The sequence below is a fragment of the Ixodes scapularis genome, unplaced genomic scaffold, assembly GCF_016920785.2.
Source record: "Ixodes scapularis isolate PalLabHiFi unplaced genomic scaffold, ASM1692078v2 PGA_scaffold3__209_contigs__length_174095766, whole genome shotgun sequence".
NCBI lineage: Eukaryota > Metazoa > Arthropoda > Arachnida > Ixodida > Ixodidae > Ixodes > Ixodes scapularis.
This window is the reverse complement of record NW_024609868.1, coordinates 119,064,862-119,083,661: the sequence shown is the minus strand read 5'-3', so window position 1 is coordinate 119,083,661 and position 18,800 is coordinate 119,064,862. Positions and strand designations below refer to the sequence as shown.

Genomic DNA, 18,800 nt, shown 5'->3' with positions numbered 1-18,800 from the left:
GAATCCGCTCCCGCAGCAGCGGATTTCGTCTCAGGTGTCCCGTTTCCGGCTTGAGCGGCGTCGCCCTAGCCGTCGGTATAACCGGGGGCGTTGCATTATGGGACGTTTCCCCGCTAAAGTTATCGGGGAAATTTTGTCGCTAAACCTAGCTGGGGAAATTTATTCGCTAAGTTTAGCGGGGAAATTTTACCACAACATTTAGCTTTAAAATTTTCTGGGTGAATTTAGCGGGGAAATGTTTCCGCTAAATAGCGAGGAAATTTTCCCACTACATTAAGGGGGAAAACGTTTCCGCTACGTATAGCTGGAAAATTTACCCGCTAAATTTAGCGGAAAAATTCTCCGTTAAATTTAGCGAAAAAATTTTTCGCTAAACTTAGTGGGGAAATTTTTGCTAAATTTAGCGGGAAATTGCGAAAAATTCACGCTAAATGAGAGGCGAGCAGCAGAGGAGAAGGGAAGGATACGGCGTTGGAGGTAGGAAACTTCCTCCCTTCTGTACCCTCCCCCCTCCTACTCAAGAGCTCCGCTCTAATTTGGCATTACAGAGACTCGTAATTTTTTTCTGAATATTGTTGTAGATAATATTAACATATTACTTTCAAGGAAATGTCGAGTTTGAAGACTTAGTAAAAAGGAACATCTTTTCGAACATGCGAGGCGTATAAAAATATGCATAGCTAAAAAAACTGAATGAAATCTCCAGGTATTTTTTTAGATTTCTTCACAGCGAGATCAGGAATAAAATTTCAACGCTTGCTTTTAGCTTTTTTTTTTAATAGCAGAAAGTTGTAAAAATTTGGATGTAGGCACCTTAAAAAGTAATTCGTGCCAAATATTTTTCGACTTTGGCGAGATCATTATCATTAAAACACAGCTGGAAAAGTGTGACAAGAGAAATGATTGAGGGCTTTTTATTGCAGTTCGGGAGGAGAGGTGCGTCAGTGAACCTCCACTGTGGCTCTATCGAAAAATAAGTTCGCGTTCCTACACCCATGAATAAATTGCGTCCCATCGAGTTATTTCACTGTTGACTTGGTGCCCGGTATGCGAGTCAGAAGTGTGTTTCTATTTGATTATTTGAGCTTGCTTGCTTCCTTCTTGCCCGTTTGGTCTATTAAACTACGGTGCTAGCAAAACAGTGTTCTTTCATAGTTGTGTCTTCTATTCCTCGACGCTTATTGAACTGTTTATCTCCATTAAGTACGACCTGACTTGTACGTAACTTGTTAGAAGTAATGCGCTACTTGTTAATTTTTAATGTATCGAAAAAACGACTTAGCTACTTCTTGAGAGGAGGAACAAGTAATGCGCTTTCGTTACTCTTTGATGGTGTAACGAGTCACGGTGCTTAGTTACATCCAGTGTTGTACATGCGCCTCAAAAAAAGGAACGGAAGCTCGTTCCTCGTTCCTTCTGATTTTTGGAACGCGTTCCCGTTACAAGTTTCATCTGTGAGAAAGGAACTCGTTCCTGTTACAGTTTAAAAAAATGGAACGATCGCTACAAATAAGTTACATTTGTTTTTTGCTGATTACCATGTTTAGTTAAATCAAGCAGAGTTTTTTTTTTAATCTATCCCATTTATAGGCAACATACGAGTTTGTATGTCTTGATGGAAAGGCACCAGGAGAAGAAAACAGGCGGAAGCACGGTTTTATTTGTTGATATATTTAAGTTAAAAATCTCAGCTTTTAACCATATTCATGTTTGTAGTGGACGATTCAGACGAGCCAAATGTACTGTTACCCCACACTGCACGAGCATTTTACAACAACTTCGAACGTTTCAATTTAACAAAGTATCTTGTTAGAACTCAACAACAGTTGCTCCTCGATGTTGTTGTCCGCAAGAAGAGCAAGATAAAAAAGTGTAGGGCGTTTGGAAGGTCAGTCTTGAAAACTACAAATACTTCTTTGTGAAGGTTGAATTTGTTGTTCAGTTTGCAGGTGGGGGACAAGAAAAGGTATTAAAGTATTTTTTTTGTATCTTTTGAGTGACCAATGTTTTGGACACAAGGGTGCGTCGATGTCTGTCAACCTGTGATTTTATTGTAACTGTTGGTATCGTTATAAAGTTCAGAAATGGCTGAAGTCGGCCTTAGATGTCTGGGTGTGTGAGGATTCGTGGAACCAAAGAAAGTAGCATGAGTTTGAAACGACCCTCTTTCTTTGTCTTTTCCTATGACTAAAAGTTTTGCTTTGTGTAGCACAGTTTCGGGCACTCAAAAAAAAAAATCAGTGTTCACCAGCTCTTCTGCACCCCAAACTGTCAGCGAGCGAGGACCACACAAAAAAAATCCATAAGATTAGTAGCCAAAAAGTTGACGCGATCCTGCTCTTCGTACAGATATTGGTTTCCTACTTTAAAAATTTCCCTGTTAAAAATAAAATAAAAATTATCCCACTGGACGAAAAAAAGGAACGCCGTTACTCTTTCCTTTCTAGTTAAAATGTAACGCGTTCCCGTTCCAGTTCCAGCTATGCAAAATGGAATGGCAGCGTTCCTTCATTCCTCCTAAAAGGAATGCGTTCCAGGAACGCCGTTCCGTACAACAGTGGTTACATCTAAAGGGGAACGCGTACAAGTCACCCAATTTAGTTTTCGCCAGAGGAAAAACGTTCGATTCAAGGATCTTACGGCACTAAATTATTAAGATATCATTGTGTCAGCAACCAGCTGGTACATCAAAGTTAGTACGTACATTTGTTTGTTTTTGTCCTCTCTGTTTCTACTCACATGCATTAACCCATGCTTACAACCGTAGTAACATTAATCCCAAACTGATTTTTCCTGATGCTGTCTAATTCTTCTAAACACTGGGAGGCGGCTACTGCTACACAAAAACAATACACTCAGAGTGACGAGAAAGGAACGCGTTTCGTTTAAGCTGAAGGTACGAGTTTCTTTTGAATCTCAGTGACGCGTAACGTACTTAATCACTTCGTTGAGCTAGTAACGAGTAACGTTATTTGACTACTTTTTTTATTAACGTACGTACATCTATGTGTACAAAGTCTACTAACTGACCCAACGAACTCCCTCAGTGTGTCTTGGATGGATGGATGGATGGATGGATCTGGCTAAACCCTGTGAATCGGGCGGTGGCTTGCGCCACCTAGCCAACATTATAAATCTAATTATATGTTTTGAATTCCAAGATTAAATCTCACCCCTGCCTCGATTTTAGCCACCAGTCTGATAACCTCCGCTTGGTTATTTCTACCCGTGTAAAGTCTATTTTTCCTTCACTGTCTTTAAAACCCAATGCTTTGATTAAATCCGCCCGGTCACTGTTAACTGTTGGGTGAAGCCCTTTTTCGACGTTAGCACCGCCCCCTGGTGGCCATCGAGGACAGGTGAGAAAGGGAAGAAGCAGAAAAACTTGCCAAAGCGACGTCAGGGCCAATGTTATGCGGCCCTTGCTTGCCTCTCAGCTTGCTCTAAAAAGGAGGCCGTGACGTCTCAACGCCATTAACAGGTAAAAGGGGGCTCAAAGGTTCGCCGCATGGCAATTGTTGCCGGCTTTAAAAATAATAAAGGTGGTTTGCGTAACACCCTTCTCAATGGAAGCGCTATCACCAAATTCAAGAGAGCTAAGGTAGCCTGATATTAAGTAAGTTTTTTTTAAAGTTTTTCGAATTCTTTTTAATGGTTGGTAGATATAGGTAGTTCTGAATGCACACTTACCTAGGGCCAGTGGACTGGAGGAAGTCGCCAACAATCGAGCAGCTCCTGTGAAAAAAAAAAGTATCGCAAGTTGCCCTGCAATTCTGTTGCTACGTGAAACGTTCTTGGTTTAGCACTAGTAACCTCCAGGCATTCCTTCTCGAGCTCTGCCTCCAGGACCCTCGTTCGTCTCCACTGCATTGATTCAACCCCATTGACCATACTCACCCCTCTCCACCCCTGTAATGAGAAAAACAAAGGGGCGAGAGTCGAAGACCCAGGTATGCTATTGCAGACCTTTCGTCGTCTCAACCCATGGACTCCGAGCTCACAGAGCAATACCATCGTATGAGTATGGTGCCTGGATCGCGTCTTCGAATGGTGTGTTTAGCGTCTTATCCCGCCCATACATCAAAAGTGGTCCCCAAGTGGCAACAAATGACGTCACAGAAGCCGGAGTGTCATGCTGTTGCCTGTCGCGATCCTGGCGGTTGGCCATAGAAATGCTGACGAAAAGCACGAGCGAACGCGAGTGTCGCTGTCGTCACGGCATCCCAGGCGTCCCAGATTCCGGCTGCTCTGGCTCCCGTGACCTGTCACAGTGGAGAGCGACCTGTAGCAGAACAGACGTCTGCTATTTCTACCACAACCGTTGGGACGCCGCCAGGGTCGCGACCGGGGACAACATGACACTTCTATGACATCAGCAGGCGGAAATCGAGGGACCACTTTTTTGGCCGCGGTAAACACACCAGTCGGAGTCGTGTTCCAGGCACCATAGTATGAGTCTCCCGTGAGCCAAACCAAGATCAAAGTACATGCAAGTGGCAGGGACATTCAAATTATGGTACCGCGTACGTGAGGTGGCGCGCAGAACTGATATATCGTGTAATTCACTCCCCGATAACATTCTAACAATATAGAAGAGCCCAGCACGTTTCGAGCGGCACTTGCCGCTCTTTACACGTAATTAACCTAAACTGTTTTTTGTTGGTGTGTGTGTTTTCACAGTGAGTTTTAACATAATTTGCTGTTTGTCCCCCCTTATGTAAAGCCCCCTGAGGGCGATATAAAGGTACAATGAATGAATGAATAAATGATTGAACCAATACTTGTGACAGGTCAGACTGGCTATTAATCGCAAACACAAACTGTGCGTGCTTGTCCTTCATTATCTATTATTTTTCTTGTGCGGCACTTTCTAAATAACGATTTCTCACAACTAGCGGTTTCGTATTCATTTTCTATATCAGATTAAAAGCCTGACAAGCTTGGCGTTCGCTACAGGATGAGACCGCGGGTGTTACCCTTAACATTTTCGACGACTAACATGGATATTAAGAAATGGTTAGATGTGGCGGAGCCTCTATGTCTACAGGGACCGGATGCACATGAATGGACAGACGAGGAACGCGCACGAGAACGAGACGAACGGGCCGCCGAAAGAGATGGAGCCAAGGAAAAGTTAGCCTCAGAAAGAGAAGCAACTCGGGAAAGGTTGCAGTCGGAAGAAGGAGCGCTCTAATTAAGAGCTAGGATCGCTGAGTTAAAACCAAGGCCAGGTCCCTCTAGAGGTGCCGGTGGTGGCGAGGGCAAACAATTATCGGGAGCTCAAGTGAGTCCGCACGAAATGATCCCAGCCTTCTAGGAACAGAAAGATGACCTGGACGCACACCTCACACGCTTCGAACGGGTCGCTGTAGGGCACGAATGGCCAAGAGAAAATGGGCAATTGCGTCGAACATGTGCTTAACGGGGGAAACATTGGACGTGTATGGATGGATGCCCCCTAGATATCCTTAGATTATGAAAAAAAATATTTTTTGCATTTCTCACTCGATTTCGGTTTCCAGCAATTGTTTATGGCGAGAAGTTCAAAGAAAGTAGGCCCGGGGAGGGAGAAATTGCCAAACAATACGGCACGAGGTGGGCTGGTTACTTCGACCGATGGATCTATATATCGAAATCTCAGCAGACATGCACGGATGCACTGGACTTGTTGGTGGTCGAACACCATTTTGAAAAATTTCCCCACCGAACTAGCCGTCTTCATAAGAGAGAGGAATTTCAAATCGTTATCGCCGGCGGCAGAGGCTGCTGGTATGTTTTAAAGGCCCAAGGACAGTCAACTTTAGCGTTTCTCCGGGGAAATGTGGATGTGAATCGGGCGCTAAACAAACATAAAGATTGGGACCTACCAGATACGGCGATGAGGTGCTCTTTGTGCGGCAAGAAAGGCCATTGGACGTCTCTCTGCCATTCGAAACCAGGTCAAGCTCAACCGTTATGTCACATTTGCAAAATAAAAGGCCACATGTCTAGGACGGGCCGTCATCGTACACGTAGGCCTCATGTGTCCGGTCTAAGAGCACCACAATGAACGGCAGCAACGGATTGACAAGAGGAATCTGGGAAGGCTGAACTTGGGAATGCCTGTCATGAAAGGCCTTCTTAACGGTTAACGAGTAATGGTATTAAAGGACACAGGCTGTGATACCGTGGTGGTACGTACAGGTCTGGTTCCCCTGAAAGAGGTGAGCGATGCGAGGAGCCTAATTTTCTTTGTTGATAGAACATCTCAAACGCTACCTGAAGCAAACATTTCAGTAGCTTCCCCTTCCTTCATCGGAGAGGTCGTAGCCAAGTGCATGGACACCCAACTATATGATCTTATAATAGGCAACATCCTAGGGGCACGCGAAGTGAACGTCTCGAATCTAAACTCAGAAGCTCCTCATGTGACGAAAGTCAATTAATGAAGCTGCAATATTCTTGAGGATAAAACCAAGTGCTTTGTCAGTGAAGTGACAGAAGCCGTACCGAAGTGTCGCACGAGGCGAGCCAAAATAGCCGTAGTTAGAAATATAGGAATAACTCGAGAAATTCTAAAGCGGTGCAGAAGAATGCACCCACGTTGTGGGCTTACTGGGAGATGACAGAAACGATATTCCGTATCAGAGAAGGAAGCTCTCACAGCTTCTAAATCTCCAGAAACATCTTGTTCCGGTACTATCATGTATCATCAGGCAAGGAGTTTAAACAAGTCGTTCTTCCGAACGAGCTAAGAAAGCAGGTCCTCGAAATACCTCCTGACAGTCCAATGGCTGGTCTCCAAGGTGTAAATAGAACAACAAACATGGTGCTTGAAGAGTTTTATTGACCTGGAGCACAGGCATACACTAAAAGGTATGTCAGCTCTTGTGACATTTGACAGAGAAGATTTCCAAAAAGAAAAGTGCCGAGAGCACCGCGGGTCGAATACCCATCTTTGTCACTCCGTTCGAAAGGGTAGCCATTGACATTATTGGTCCCCTTTCCTCAACCTCCGAAGGTGAAAATCTATTTATTTTCGCCATGGGGCACTTCGAAACCAGGTACCGTGATGTAGTGGCACTACCAATGAAGGACACAAGGCGGGTGGCCAAAGGGCTCTTAGATATGTTCTCGCGTGTGGGATTGCTGGGTAAACTGTTTTTTCGACAAAAGGGCGAATTTTAAATTAGAATATATGCATGACGTGACCAAACTGCTGTGAATTCGGCAAATGTTGTCCATACCATACCATTTTCTATTTAAGGGACTAGCGGAGAGGTTTAATGAGTCACTAAAATAGATGTACGAGTGTCAAAAGAGGCCACGTTCGTGGGATCGATATCTTATCTCTTGCTCATTCGAGTTTGGGATTGGTTTGGGATTCTTTTTGAACTTCTGTATGGCCGCCACGTCCGAGTGCAACTGACAGTCCTAAAGGAGAACTGGACCCAAGATGACCTCAGCGTAGAATTCAAAACGACATATAGCTATGTATTAGAGCTGTGAAATAGACTTGGACAAACCTTAAAATTGGCCCACCAGAAACTAGGTGAGGCTCAAATATCACAAAAAAAGGTTTTACGACATGAGATCGTCAAAAAGACAACTTAAAGGAGCTGTGCAACAATTTCAGGGCTTTGCTTAAATAATTGTGGAAGTTGATGCAGTGAACTTCTGCAGTGAACTACAGAAAACAGATTTTGCCTGGATACCCTAGTTTTTACTTAAAAAAATGAAAAAGATCCAGGTTTTTGCCGCCTCTCAACTCGTGCATCGTCTTCCGGGTCACGTGCACAGTGACGTCACTAGAGTAGGCGCGGAGTTCCGGAAAAGTTCTCTCTTTAGAGCCATCAGCGAGCAGCGAGAACTCATCCGCTGCCGACTGCGTGACCACCCGTCCTTGCCCGTCCGGCGCTGTTCCCCTCCCCCTCCGGCTTCTGGCGGCTGTTCGCGGTTTTGTGGACCTAGGATAGATGGCGCCACTAAAACTCCGTATAATAAAAGTTGTTGATGATACCAGGGTGTTGACGCATTTATATATACGTTGGAACGACACGATTTGTAAAAAGAGTTACCTTTTATCGAGCAGGTATTCGCACAACTTGCTATCTTTCTTACAACGACCCAAGTGACGTCACGCCGCTTGTTTCTCATGGCCGCCGCTCGTGGCTGCAGGTCGGGAAATATTCCAAGTTTTGCCTCGCTATTACGCGGCGGAATCGTAACATTACGATGAAAGGAGGTGTGTTTTCTGCCATTTGTGACACAGTGAACAATATCAAAAGCAGAAAATGCCAATTCTTTCAACGTTAAAATCGTTGCACAGCTCCTTTAAGGGTGATCGCGCATTTATCTTGCTACCAAGTGAACAAAACAAGCTGCTTATGTACTGAACGGGCCAATTCCCTAGGGTTGAAAAGAAGAATTAGGTTGACTATTCGTTGGACCTAGGACACGCCAAGAAATTGTTTCAAGGAATTTGCTGTAGCAGTACATAAAATGAGATTTTAAGCGGGGTGAGAACCAGGGGTGTTGAGTTGTAGCAGTGGAAGTATCACACTCTGAAATACTATTACCATGCTTGAGTATTTCAAAGACCCAAAATCGCAAGGAAGTGGGCGAGTCCAAGGAACTTTCCGAAGCGCAACGTGACGATGTCGAACGTATTCTCAAGAAGTTTATAAAGACATTTTTAGCGACGTTCCTCGAAAGATAAACTTATTAAAATGTTATTTACAGCTTACAACAGCATCTCCCATACAGACGCAGCAGAACCCCATACTATTTGCAATGAATTGAAAAAATGAAGAGGTGTAGGAGACGCTCAGACTTTGCTTCCTAGAAATTGCTATCTCACCCTACAGCTTCTTTCTGGTGATATTGACTTCGAAAAACTTAACAATGTTCGCGGAGGCCGAGAATTATGTATTTTCCTAAACTGGATCTCGTCAAAGGATATTGTCAGATTCCCCTTACTGACAAGTATAAAAACAAATCACATCTACATGTGGTGAATGATGTTGACTGGGGCGAAGCTCTGGTGGTACTGATGATACTGATTTTATTGTTCATAAGTAGTGCTGATGGTGCTGATTTTTTTTATTGCTCATAGCTAGTGCTGAGTTCCGGGTGCGTTTCTACTTCATTATTACTGCTTTATGGTAGGTGAAATGCATAGCCAGTGGTTCTTCTAGCGCATCAGCTTGGATCCGCTAGAAGCCGTGGGAGCGCATCTCCACCGCTTAAGCCAACAGTCCATGTCAGAAAGAGAATGTGTGGTATGGAACGTGGTTATATACGCATTTGAGCAGTTGACCGCAGCGCCCTCGTGTCTATAAACGTTGAGCCAATGCATGCAAAGTTTAACGCGATTATATACGCATTTGACCGCAGCGCCCTCTTCTGTATAGACGTTGAGCGGCAACATGCAACGTTTCATCTATGACAGACAGATGGGATGGCAATCGATATGAGCACGGACGCCGGACGGATGGACCCTAAGGACCCCTAAAAAAACGGCGTTCTCAACGTCGTCTTGGATGTACCAGTTCAAGTATATGCCATTCGGAATCAAAACAGCATCGGCTGTCTTCACACGACTATTGGGGACGCTTCTTGGTGACCTTCCAAACGTAAAACGCAGGGGTGGCTTAAATCGAAAGACAGGTTGCGGTTTGGTAGTCTTGTGCTACTGCTATCTTATGTACAGTTGGGCTGCTTTTGACTCTGATAGATTGAAAGTAGTTCGAGTTTCGTTTATTGCTCTGGACAAACGCTTGCCCGCCCCCCCCCCCCCCTACCCCCCCCCCTCCCCCCCCCCGCGGCTCCTGGAAGGTTTGTGGTTTTGTTAGGGGCTCTTAGGCCGGGTCAGCCTGGCCACCCCTGCACTACGCGCTGATAGGAACACAAACATGGGACGAGCACATCAAGAAGCTGTGCAGTGTATTCTAAAAAATAAGAGAAGCCGGCATGACCGTCAAACCAGAAAAGTTCGAAGCCGGAATGGCCAAGATAATATTTCTTGGACACAAACTGGCGGCTGCGAAATCGTACTGTTATCATCTATGCTGGAGAAAATATTCGGATCGAAAAACCTCCGAAGAAAGAAACAAGTTTGATCGTTCCTTGGACTGAGGGATTATTATCGACAATTCATTCCTAACTACGGACGTGCAGCTCAATACTTAGTTTAACTCACGAAAAATTAGGCGGATTAGACGGATGCCCAAGAGGCAGCATTCACAGAAATGAGGAGGGCACTCTCCTCCCCTCCAATTCTCAGAGAATCGGACTTTTCAAAAGCTTTCGTGTTAAGGACGGATGGCTGGAGCGGTTATGCCGGGGGAGTACTCTTGCAAGAACATTGGGGTGTATATTACATCCAACAGCCTATGCAAGTAAACGACTCAATGATAGGGAAATAAAGTACTCGACCATTGAGCGAGAGATGGCTTCTCAATCTTGTTTCTTTGCTGTGTTCACTATGAGCTTTTAGAAAGCATGATTTTGCCTAAAAACAAACAAAAAAAGTTCTATTTGTAGGAACTTTGATTAGAGATTAGCACAAAATGACTGGCGCTTGATGTTTTCTAAAACCTTTAGTTTATAATGTTTTCCGGCACAATCTATATTGTTTTTGTACAACCAGGTCTCACCGGTGGTTTCAAGTGGCCCGTCCCGACCTGGGCGCGTTCTAACTTCGGTAGTATAGTTCGCGGCACGTCCGCTTGGGAGACGGGGCTTAACATCCCTGAAACCCCTTCGAACGTTTATGTTTCGGCGCCAAAATGACCGATTTAAGCCAAAATAGAAGAGTCACAGCGAACACTACCGAATGCGATACTCCCGGACCAAAACGAGCAACCGTGCAGTTCTCCGAGTGATTGCAGCGGGAGAAATGGCGGCGTTGCGATGGCTATTATAGTAGGTTACAAGTAGGGATCCGCGTTTTCGGTTTCTATTTTTTCAATATTCGGCGTACTTTTTTCGGTGTTTATTTTAAAATTCAATTTTCGTTTTTTTTCGGCGTATATTTATGCACAAAAATGTTTATCAACTTTTTTCGGTGAATATAAAAGAAACACCAACGGACACCGTATCAGATGATTCTCGTACCTGGCATTTGTGATCCCTCAAAGAATAACGGCACAGACACATTGAAAAAGAAATGGACACTTCATTTGCCAAATGTGTGCAACAGTAAAACAATAAAATAAAAACACAGAAGTACACACAAGTCAGATATGGAGCGCCCCAAAAACATGGAACTTCACCTTCTGTACATCAGGACTAGGTGATCTTATTATAGTACACACACATGTACTTTCCCAGGTTCTTTTCCTTGAACCGCACCCTGAGCTTCGAGAATGCCCCCTCAACGCTAACACTGGACACTGGCAGGCTGAGCAGATGAAGCGCTGCCTGAGCCAAAATCGGACAATCAACCGATTGTGACCGCCAAAAGAGTCACGGTGCGATGTTTTGAAGCGCAACACAACATGCAGAGCTTGCATCAAGTCAGTTTTCCTTGCAACGAGTTTGAAAGCACCCCCGTACATGGCAAACCCATGCGGCATTTCGGACTTCAAGTTCCGATCGATGATGCGCACATTAAAGCAAATCGTCGTGATGCCATCCGTGCATTCCATACATTCGGACACGCTTTGATAGACGCTGTCGTTCCACTTTTTCGCCACGGCTCTGCTGTACGACTGGAAGGTTAAAGTGACCTTTTCCGGTTAAAACTGAATTTTCGAAAATGAATTCGACGAACTTTTATCGGTTTTTATCACTTGAAGTCGAAAATGCCGAACTTAAAAAAAAAACTGACCTTTTTCGGTTAAAAACGATTTTCCAAAAAGGAATTCGGCGTACTTTTATCGGTTTTTATCGGTTTGAAGGCCGCTGTACAAACGGGACGTCCTGCAGGGAAGAATCTTCTCTCCCGAAGCTGGAGACGGGGAGGGAAAGGGCCAGCGTTGGGTGGAAAGGGCGTCTAGAGAATGGGATTAGCCTCGGGGCGAGCCATCCTCTCGAGAGGGAGTGGGGACGGAACAAAGCTGCCGTGGGTAGGGAGCCTTCATGTGCGCTTTGCTGGGGGTTCCGGCTACCAGGTGGAAGATAAGCTTGTCAAACGGCGACCTCGGATGCGAGGACGGGCACGTCAGAGAATTTGAAAATAGCTGCTTGATTAGCCGGAGGACCCAGTGCGGTCTACTGGCTCTAGAAGGTGACTCAGATGAAGAAACTCGTTTTGCTCCAAAACTCTAAAAGCATTCTGGAACGTGAACTCTTGACACAAATAAAGATAACACATGCATGAAAAACTACGAAGGCACCTAAGCTTTCTCCTATGGTGTCAGAATGCGTGAGCATTACAGGCAGAGTTATGTTGGCGCAACTTGCAATAAAGAAAGAAAAAAAAAGTTATGTTGGCGCAACTAGGCGCAACGAATAGCGCGCTAGTTTCACGATCAAGAGGGCCTAGCTTCGAAACCGGGCAGGGGATGGTTTTTTTCTCGTGTTCTTTTTTATTTCGCTTATTTTTTTTTGTTCGGTCACGTGACAATAAAAATCGCATGAACAGAAATTTTTTTGGCCACGTCACCAGAGATTTTTTTTTTCTTATTTCTCTTATTCTTCTGTTTTTTTTTCCCCCTTTCTTTCGGTTTACGCTCCCTTTTGCAAAACTCTTTGCACCAATTTCGCGTTACTTTGGTGTCAGCCGAATAATTTTATTTATGGAAGGGAATTCTGCCGTACGTATCTTATGTTACTATTACCAACCCTGGCTTGCAATACGCATAGAGAATTTCGTCCGGCAACCAGTTTGGGAATGACGAGGCCAAATTTGTGTTATAATTTTTTTGAGGTATGAGCATCATTTCGGCCTCGTTATCAGTCGGTCTCTAAGATTGGCTCGTCAAGTATCTTTTCGGAAAGAGTAGGCGACTGGCATGTTTACAGTGCACGTGTGTCGACCAGAGTGAACATTGCTGAAGCGCTTCCAGTGTGATTTTGGCCGTAAATAACTGAAGGCCCCGGACAAACCCACCCCATGTAGAAAAGTATCTACCTTTCTGGTTTCATAGAGAGGTATGAAAGGGACGAATCCCAGCCGAGTCAAACTACCGGCTTGCAAACGCAATCGTGTTGGCAATAGCTCTAAGGAGTTTGTATGACTCTCTCTGGCGGTGTGCATAGCGTAAAGGTACGAAAGTAATATATGCTTTCGCCTAGTCACCTCGCAAACGGTTGGGTATTGGCTACAGAGATCCATTTCGCTTTGTTTTATCACCGGGATTATAGCTTGATTTCTGTGTTCCTAATTTCACAGACAGAACGAAATCGCTTTTCTCGTGGGGCGTCACGGCGGTGAGACAGAAATCAATCAGTGTACTGGAATTCGACGCTTGTGGTCGTTCTATAGCGCTTCTAAAAACCGTGCGATCACGGCTGTGCAACGTCAACAATGCATAAACTGCAGTTACTTGTACACGTATTGCATCGTGAGGGAACGACTATGACTGGGTAAACAGGAATATGGAGAATGGGTGCGTGTGATTTGTTGAAGTTCGAATCAACAAATCAAGCTTCAACGAATGCGATAGTATTGCATTCACTCAACCAGCTATATGAGTTTTCAGACGGTATATACCTTCTAAGTATGCGATTCGTGTTCTGCCAGTGGTACCTCAGCTAAATTAAAAAACAAAATCCACGTTGAAAAAAAAAAAAAGTTTATGGTGACTCGAGCCGCTTCCGCGCAGAATCATGTTTCACGTAAGCGTAATCTTGGGGTCGATACACGACGAGGGGTCTTCAATCATAAAAATAGTTTGATTACGATTATTCGCAACGCTAAAAATTTGAAAGCCAAGCAGTGAAGACAACGGTGTTTTTATAAATATTATATACATTTCATTTTACACTGTTTGAATACGCTGCCGTCGTTATGTTCTTGAATTATTGGCTAGCTTGTGGCGGACAGGGAAGTCTTGCAGGACCATAAGATAGGAGGACCTACACTAAACCTGCCGCGCTGCGAAAAATGTTAGTCCAGTGCATACAAGCTTGTTCAAGGCGGACGGAGCGTTGCGCATCCGGCAAAGCGCATTCGGTCGCTGCCCGCGGCGTTTTTTCTTTTTTTTTTTTCGGGCAGCGAAATAATTTTTGGTCAAGCAGCAGGCCCCCTTTTCGGCGGGCTAGGCCGGATTAACGGAGGCGTCTCCTAATCCATTCTCCGTGTTGTCCCCTCGGGGAAGGGCGGTAAACAGGGGGGGGGGGGGGCGGTGAAGGAAGGAAAGGAGGGCAGGGGAGGAGGAAACGCAAAAAAAGTGGAAAGCGCGAACTGTACGGCGGCCTTTAAACCGAAAACTCCGAACCCAAGTTACAAGACAAGAAGTCAGCGGCGAATGCCCCTCAAAGGGAGTCATATAGCCCTCCACCACCTCCGCATCCAATAGTGCCCCATCATTTCCGTGACATCGCGAGTAACGCGCGACTTTCTACTGCGGAGGGATTTGAAACCGGCGCATCACGCTTGTGGGAGGAGATTCTCCTACCTTTTTGGGACTTGTAACCGACTATAGTTCGGTTCTTGAGTACGAATCGGTGCCACGTTTACCGAGTAAGCTTATAGCAGTCTCCCAACTGAATTGTTCTAGTAACCTTGGCTGTGGAGGAGCAGTTTATCCAATGCAGTACAACCACTAGTCTGGGGTCTTTAACGTTCACCACGCAGTAGTCATACACGCAGACTTGTACACGTTACTGAAAAGACGTAACTGATTACAATTGCAATTACTTCACTGTAAAAAGTGACCGATTACAATTACAATTACAGCCTCAAAAAGTAATCGATTACTTCCCACATTACTTGCCGTTCAATTTCTTTTTATTAAAAATAGCCGCCTCGGTGGCTCCGAGGCGAGAGCGCCGGCCTACGGATCCCTGGGTGGCGGGTTCGAATCCCGACCGAGGTGCCTCGCAATATGAGGGAGGCTTATTGCGGAAAAGGCGCCATGTAACCGAGCTTTCGGTTTCACGTCAAAAGATCCCCAGGTGGTCCAAATTAATCCTCAGTCCTCCGCTGGGGCGTGCCAGATGCCCGTCGTTGGTTTCGCACGTAAAACACCCAAATTTGACTTTTTTTGTCGTTTTATTAATGTAGCATAATCCTTGGAGTCTCGCGCTCAATTGTTCCAAAAAAAAAAAAAAAAAAAAAACAAAGCCTTGACCGTTTTTGCTTGGTGCTGAGTGAGTGACGCCAACTCACCCAATCCCTCTTGTGAAAAAATAAAGTAATAAAAAGAGCGCTGTCTAAATACATTGCTCAGAAGAGACTGGATAAGGTCATTTTTCATACCCGGCGCAGTCTTCTGTGTACCAAAGAAAAAAGAAAAAAAAAAAAACGTACCCAGGAAACGAGGTTTAGTGAAGTGGCTTCCTAATCCTTGAGGTCCCGTGCTTATAGACCGACACGCTGTTTACAAACAAGCCCGTATTTGCCCACACCAGGTGTGGGCACTGCGCGTGCGCAGAAAGCGAATTTCCGTGACTTGAAGCGTCTGCGCATGCGCAGTGCCGTCCACAGTGCCACCGCAGATGCGTGACGTCAGGGCCGCGTGTTGGTCTTTTTTTTTTATAGTCGTTTTGAAAAAAAAAATATATCGACCGTTGCTTAGAGCTGTGTGACTCCAGCAACTCCCCCCCCCCCCCCCCCCCCCCACACACACAAAAAAAAAAGAAAAAAAAGGTTGAGAAAAATTGTAATGGGTAATTTTGTAATCGATTACAGCAAAAAAAGTAATTCGATATTGAGGATCGTTACTCCTTAAGGGATGTAATTGACGCGTTACAAAACTACAAAAAAATGTAATCGATTGGAAATAATCCATTACTTGTAACGCATTACGTACGGCTGGGCATCATACACAACCGCACGCCGGTACGACGCTCATCCAGGTCGAAACGGGTAGGGGTGGGGATTAGACCCTGGATCCCCAAGTTCTGCAGTGTGAGCTTTCGCTCCAGGTGCTCCGAGCTGGTGTGCGCTAGCCCACTCGGTCACCGATTCCCTCTGTTGACGTAGCTGGGGAATTGCAGTATTTCCCAGTAACGATATTTGAATGCGGTTCATAGATTGGATCCGAGCATTGCGTGAGCACTCGATTTGGGCTCGTGAGAATCAATAGCTCGACAAGCATTTGGGTAGTGGCCCGTGTCCAATCACTGCAGCGACGACAACTGCCGAACCACAATGCCTGGAACTCAGCGCGTACCAGGCACGTAGCCATGGGAGGGGCGGGGGGATTGGGCCCGGTTTTTTCTCGAAATATTTATATCTTTCTGGGACCTTCTCTCCGTGCTCTCCCTCATAAAGCATTTTGTCATGGGCGCCCCCCCCCCCCCCCCCCCCCCCCGAACCAAAATCCTGGCTCCGTGCTTGGCGCGTACCCTGTGCTATGCCAACTCCAGCGCGTGGCTATAATCAACATTGGCGGCATATAATCTTATCCAGATCACGTGGCCGCTTGTCCTGGCTGCGTGTTAAAAAAACAACCACTGCTTGTTCTTAAAAAAAAATTGCGACCTCTATTACGTGAGATGAAAAACGCTCGCGTGTTTCACGGGTCAATAATATCAGGGAGTTGTTCTAAGCGGTACTTGCGCGAAGTACAAAAATTGTTGCATCGCCCCTTTAAGCTTCTACTCGATCTCGTAGCACATTTTATTTTCATGTTCAATAAATGGTACACTCCGAAACTTCCTCCCACTACAACTTCCTCCGAGAGATCTTTCACATAAAATTAGTGCAACCGGCGGAGGCCTGGAGCGCAAGTTCGTCTGCTTTTTGCGCAGGGGTTGCGGTGACGTCGGAACGCCGAGATCAGGTTGGCTCTGATTGAAAGGAAAGTGGGGAGACTTCAATGCTATGTGCCTTGAGGCTTCCCCCACTAGACTTCGAAACGGAGCCAATCGGAGCTCGGGGTTCCGACGTCGCCGAAATCCCCCACCAAGAAGGTGACAAACTTGCGCTCCGCATGGTCACTGACAGCTCAAGAAAAGCAGGGCGTGGCATATTATGTTAGTCAAACTTCTTAATTTGTGATTGGTTCTTGGGCGTTTTTATCAGCCAATGCTGCAATCTGATTGGCTGAAGCGATAACAAGCTTCTCGGGAGTCGCCACGTCCTACGTTTTTTTAAAGTCGCAGTGGCCATAGCAGAACAGAACTCGTTTTGGATATTTTTAAAATAGACATATAGGATAAACTTTCTCGTTGCTATGAATGACTTTCTACGGAAGTCAGTTTACCCACCATGCGTATAACCGAACCCGACGCTCTAATGGCGGCACTGCACAGCTTCTCCATACCAAAAAAAAAAAAATAAAAATAAAAACACGAACGTTTTTGGAAACACAGAGCAGAAAGCGGAGAAGATGTCGCCCCTTTTATGTCATCTCTGATTCACTAAGTTGAGGGTCTTTGACTTAGGCGAGCACGATCCCCTATCACCGGCAATAGGGCGAGAATATTTGAGGTTTCGCTGCTGGCACATGATGACTCTGACTTTTGAAAAGGGTCTATTGTCACTGCTGGGAAAAGGAATAATAGTTGCATTGGGAGTACAAAAGGACGTAAAATTACTTACGTTCAAATAAAAGTAGAGTTAGGAGTAGACGCTTCATCTTCGCTGCAAAGAAGATACTCAAATGCCCATCTTCAAGCGAGGTCAACGGCGCTCGAGTTATCGCTCATCCTGTCTATCGGATCCCATTGGCGGTCTTGTTGGTTATCTCTCACGAGCCACCAATGAAACCGCCGTGAAGTGACGGCAGACAGCCGCGTCGAAATACGATACAAAGGCGGGGGAACTCGACGGTCTCTTTCACACGTTTGCAAACTGCGCACTCGCTCTAGAGCAGTCCGACGTACACTCCCAGGGGACTACTGTCGTTGGTCTTGTTCAGCGAACTAAGCATTTTACCAAGACTTTTTCGAAATCACCTTATTATTTCGAACTGGCCCTTAACAGCACGTTTTGGAGGTGCAATGTGAAATGTCGACACCAATATGGTTCACTGAAAATACCATCTGCTAAAAGTTCTCAGTGAGAAGGAAGATCGGCATGGGGACTGCATCATGATAACCGTTTCAGTGGCAAATGAGGGGACACAATTATGGCACTTAGGCAGCATGCCAACAGGTACGACGTACTGATCGCCCATATTATTGGTTGAACCGAATAAAGGAAGAGCTATGATTACTGTTTCCAGTACATATCTGATCGGTTTAAAGCAGGACCTTCTAAATTGCAGAACAAGCGATTGCAAACTAAAATCGGCATGTGCTTTGTTCCTTAGTAAGTGTCTGTGCATCGACGCTATTGATTGAGAGCTTGGGTTTTCTCATGGACTAGAAAGGCGGTGCCAAAAGCGGAAGGTTGTGGGGAAGTTATCTTACTGCATGCCCAACATAGAAGTACAACACGGAGCCGGGGTTTCAAAACAAGGGACTACAGTGGGGCCCCATATTCTAGAACTCTATAGACCTTTCCATCGCTTATCACCCGGGCGAAAAATGCTGACTCGCTGAGCTGTGACGCATGAGCAGCGTTTGATCTATCGCACAGCAGAGCAACAGCGCATGCTCAGAAGGCGCTCCACAGCTCAGCAGACAAAGATGGCAGCGCGCAGAAGGCGATTTTTGCAAAGGTCTATACTGTCAGGATTGGGGGTGAACGAGCATTACTGAATGCGTCCGGGTCGGTTGATCAGAAGAAGCGTACGAACTATAGGTAAATCACAAGCTTG

At 45.4% G+C, this 18,800-nt stretch overlaps 1 protein-coding gene across 1 annotated transcript in view; it reads right to left on the bottom strand.

Annotated features, from left to right (window-relative positions):
- Positions 1-17,734, bottom strand: part of LOC8052841 — a 74,161-nt gene extending 56,427 nt beyond the window's left edge. The window contains exons 1-2 of the mRNA XM_040211184.2: positions 17,639-17,734; positions 3,691-3,735 (exon numbers count right to left, since the gene is read on the bottom strand). Coding sequence (XP_040067118.1) covers positions 3,691-3,735; positions 17,639-17,675 — 82 coding nt within the window. The 5' untranslated portion in view covers positions 17,676-17,734. The remainder of the gene's footprint in view (positions 1-3,690; positions 3,736-17,638) is intronic.
- Between the last annotated feature and the right edge of the window lie 1,066 nt (positions 17,735-18,800).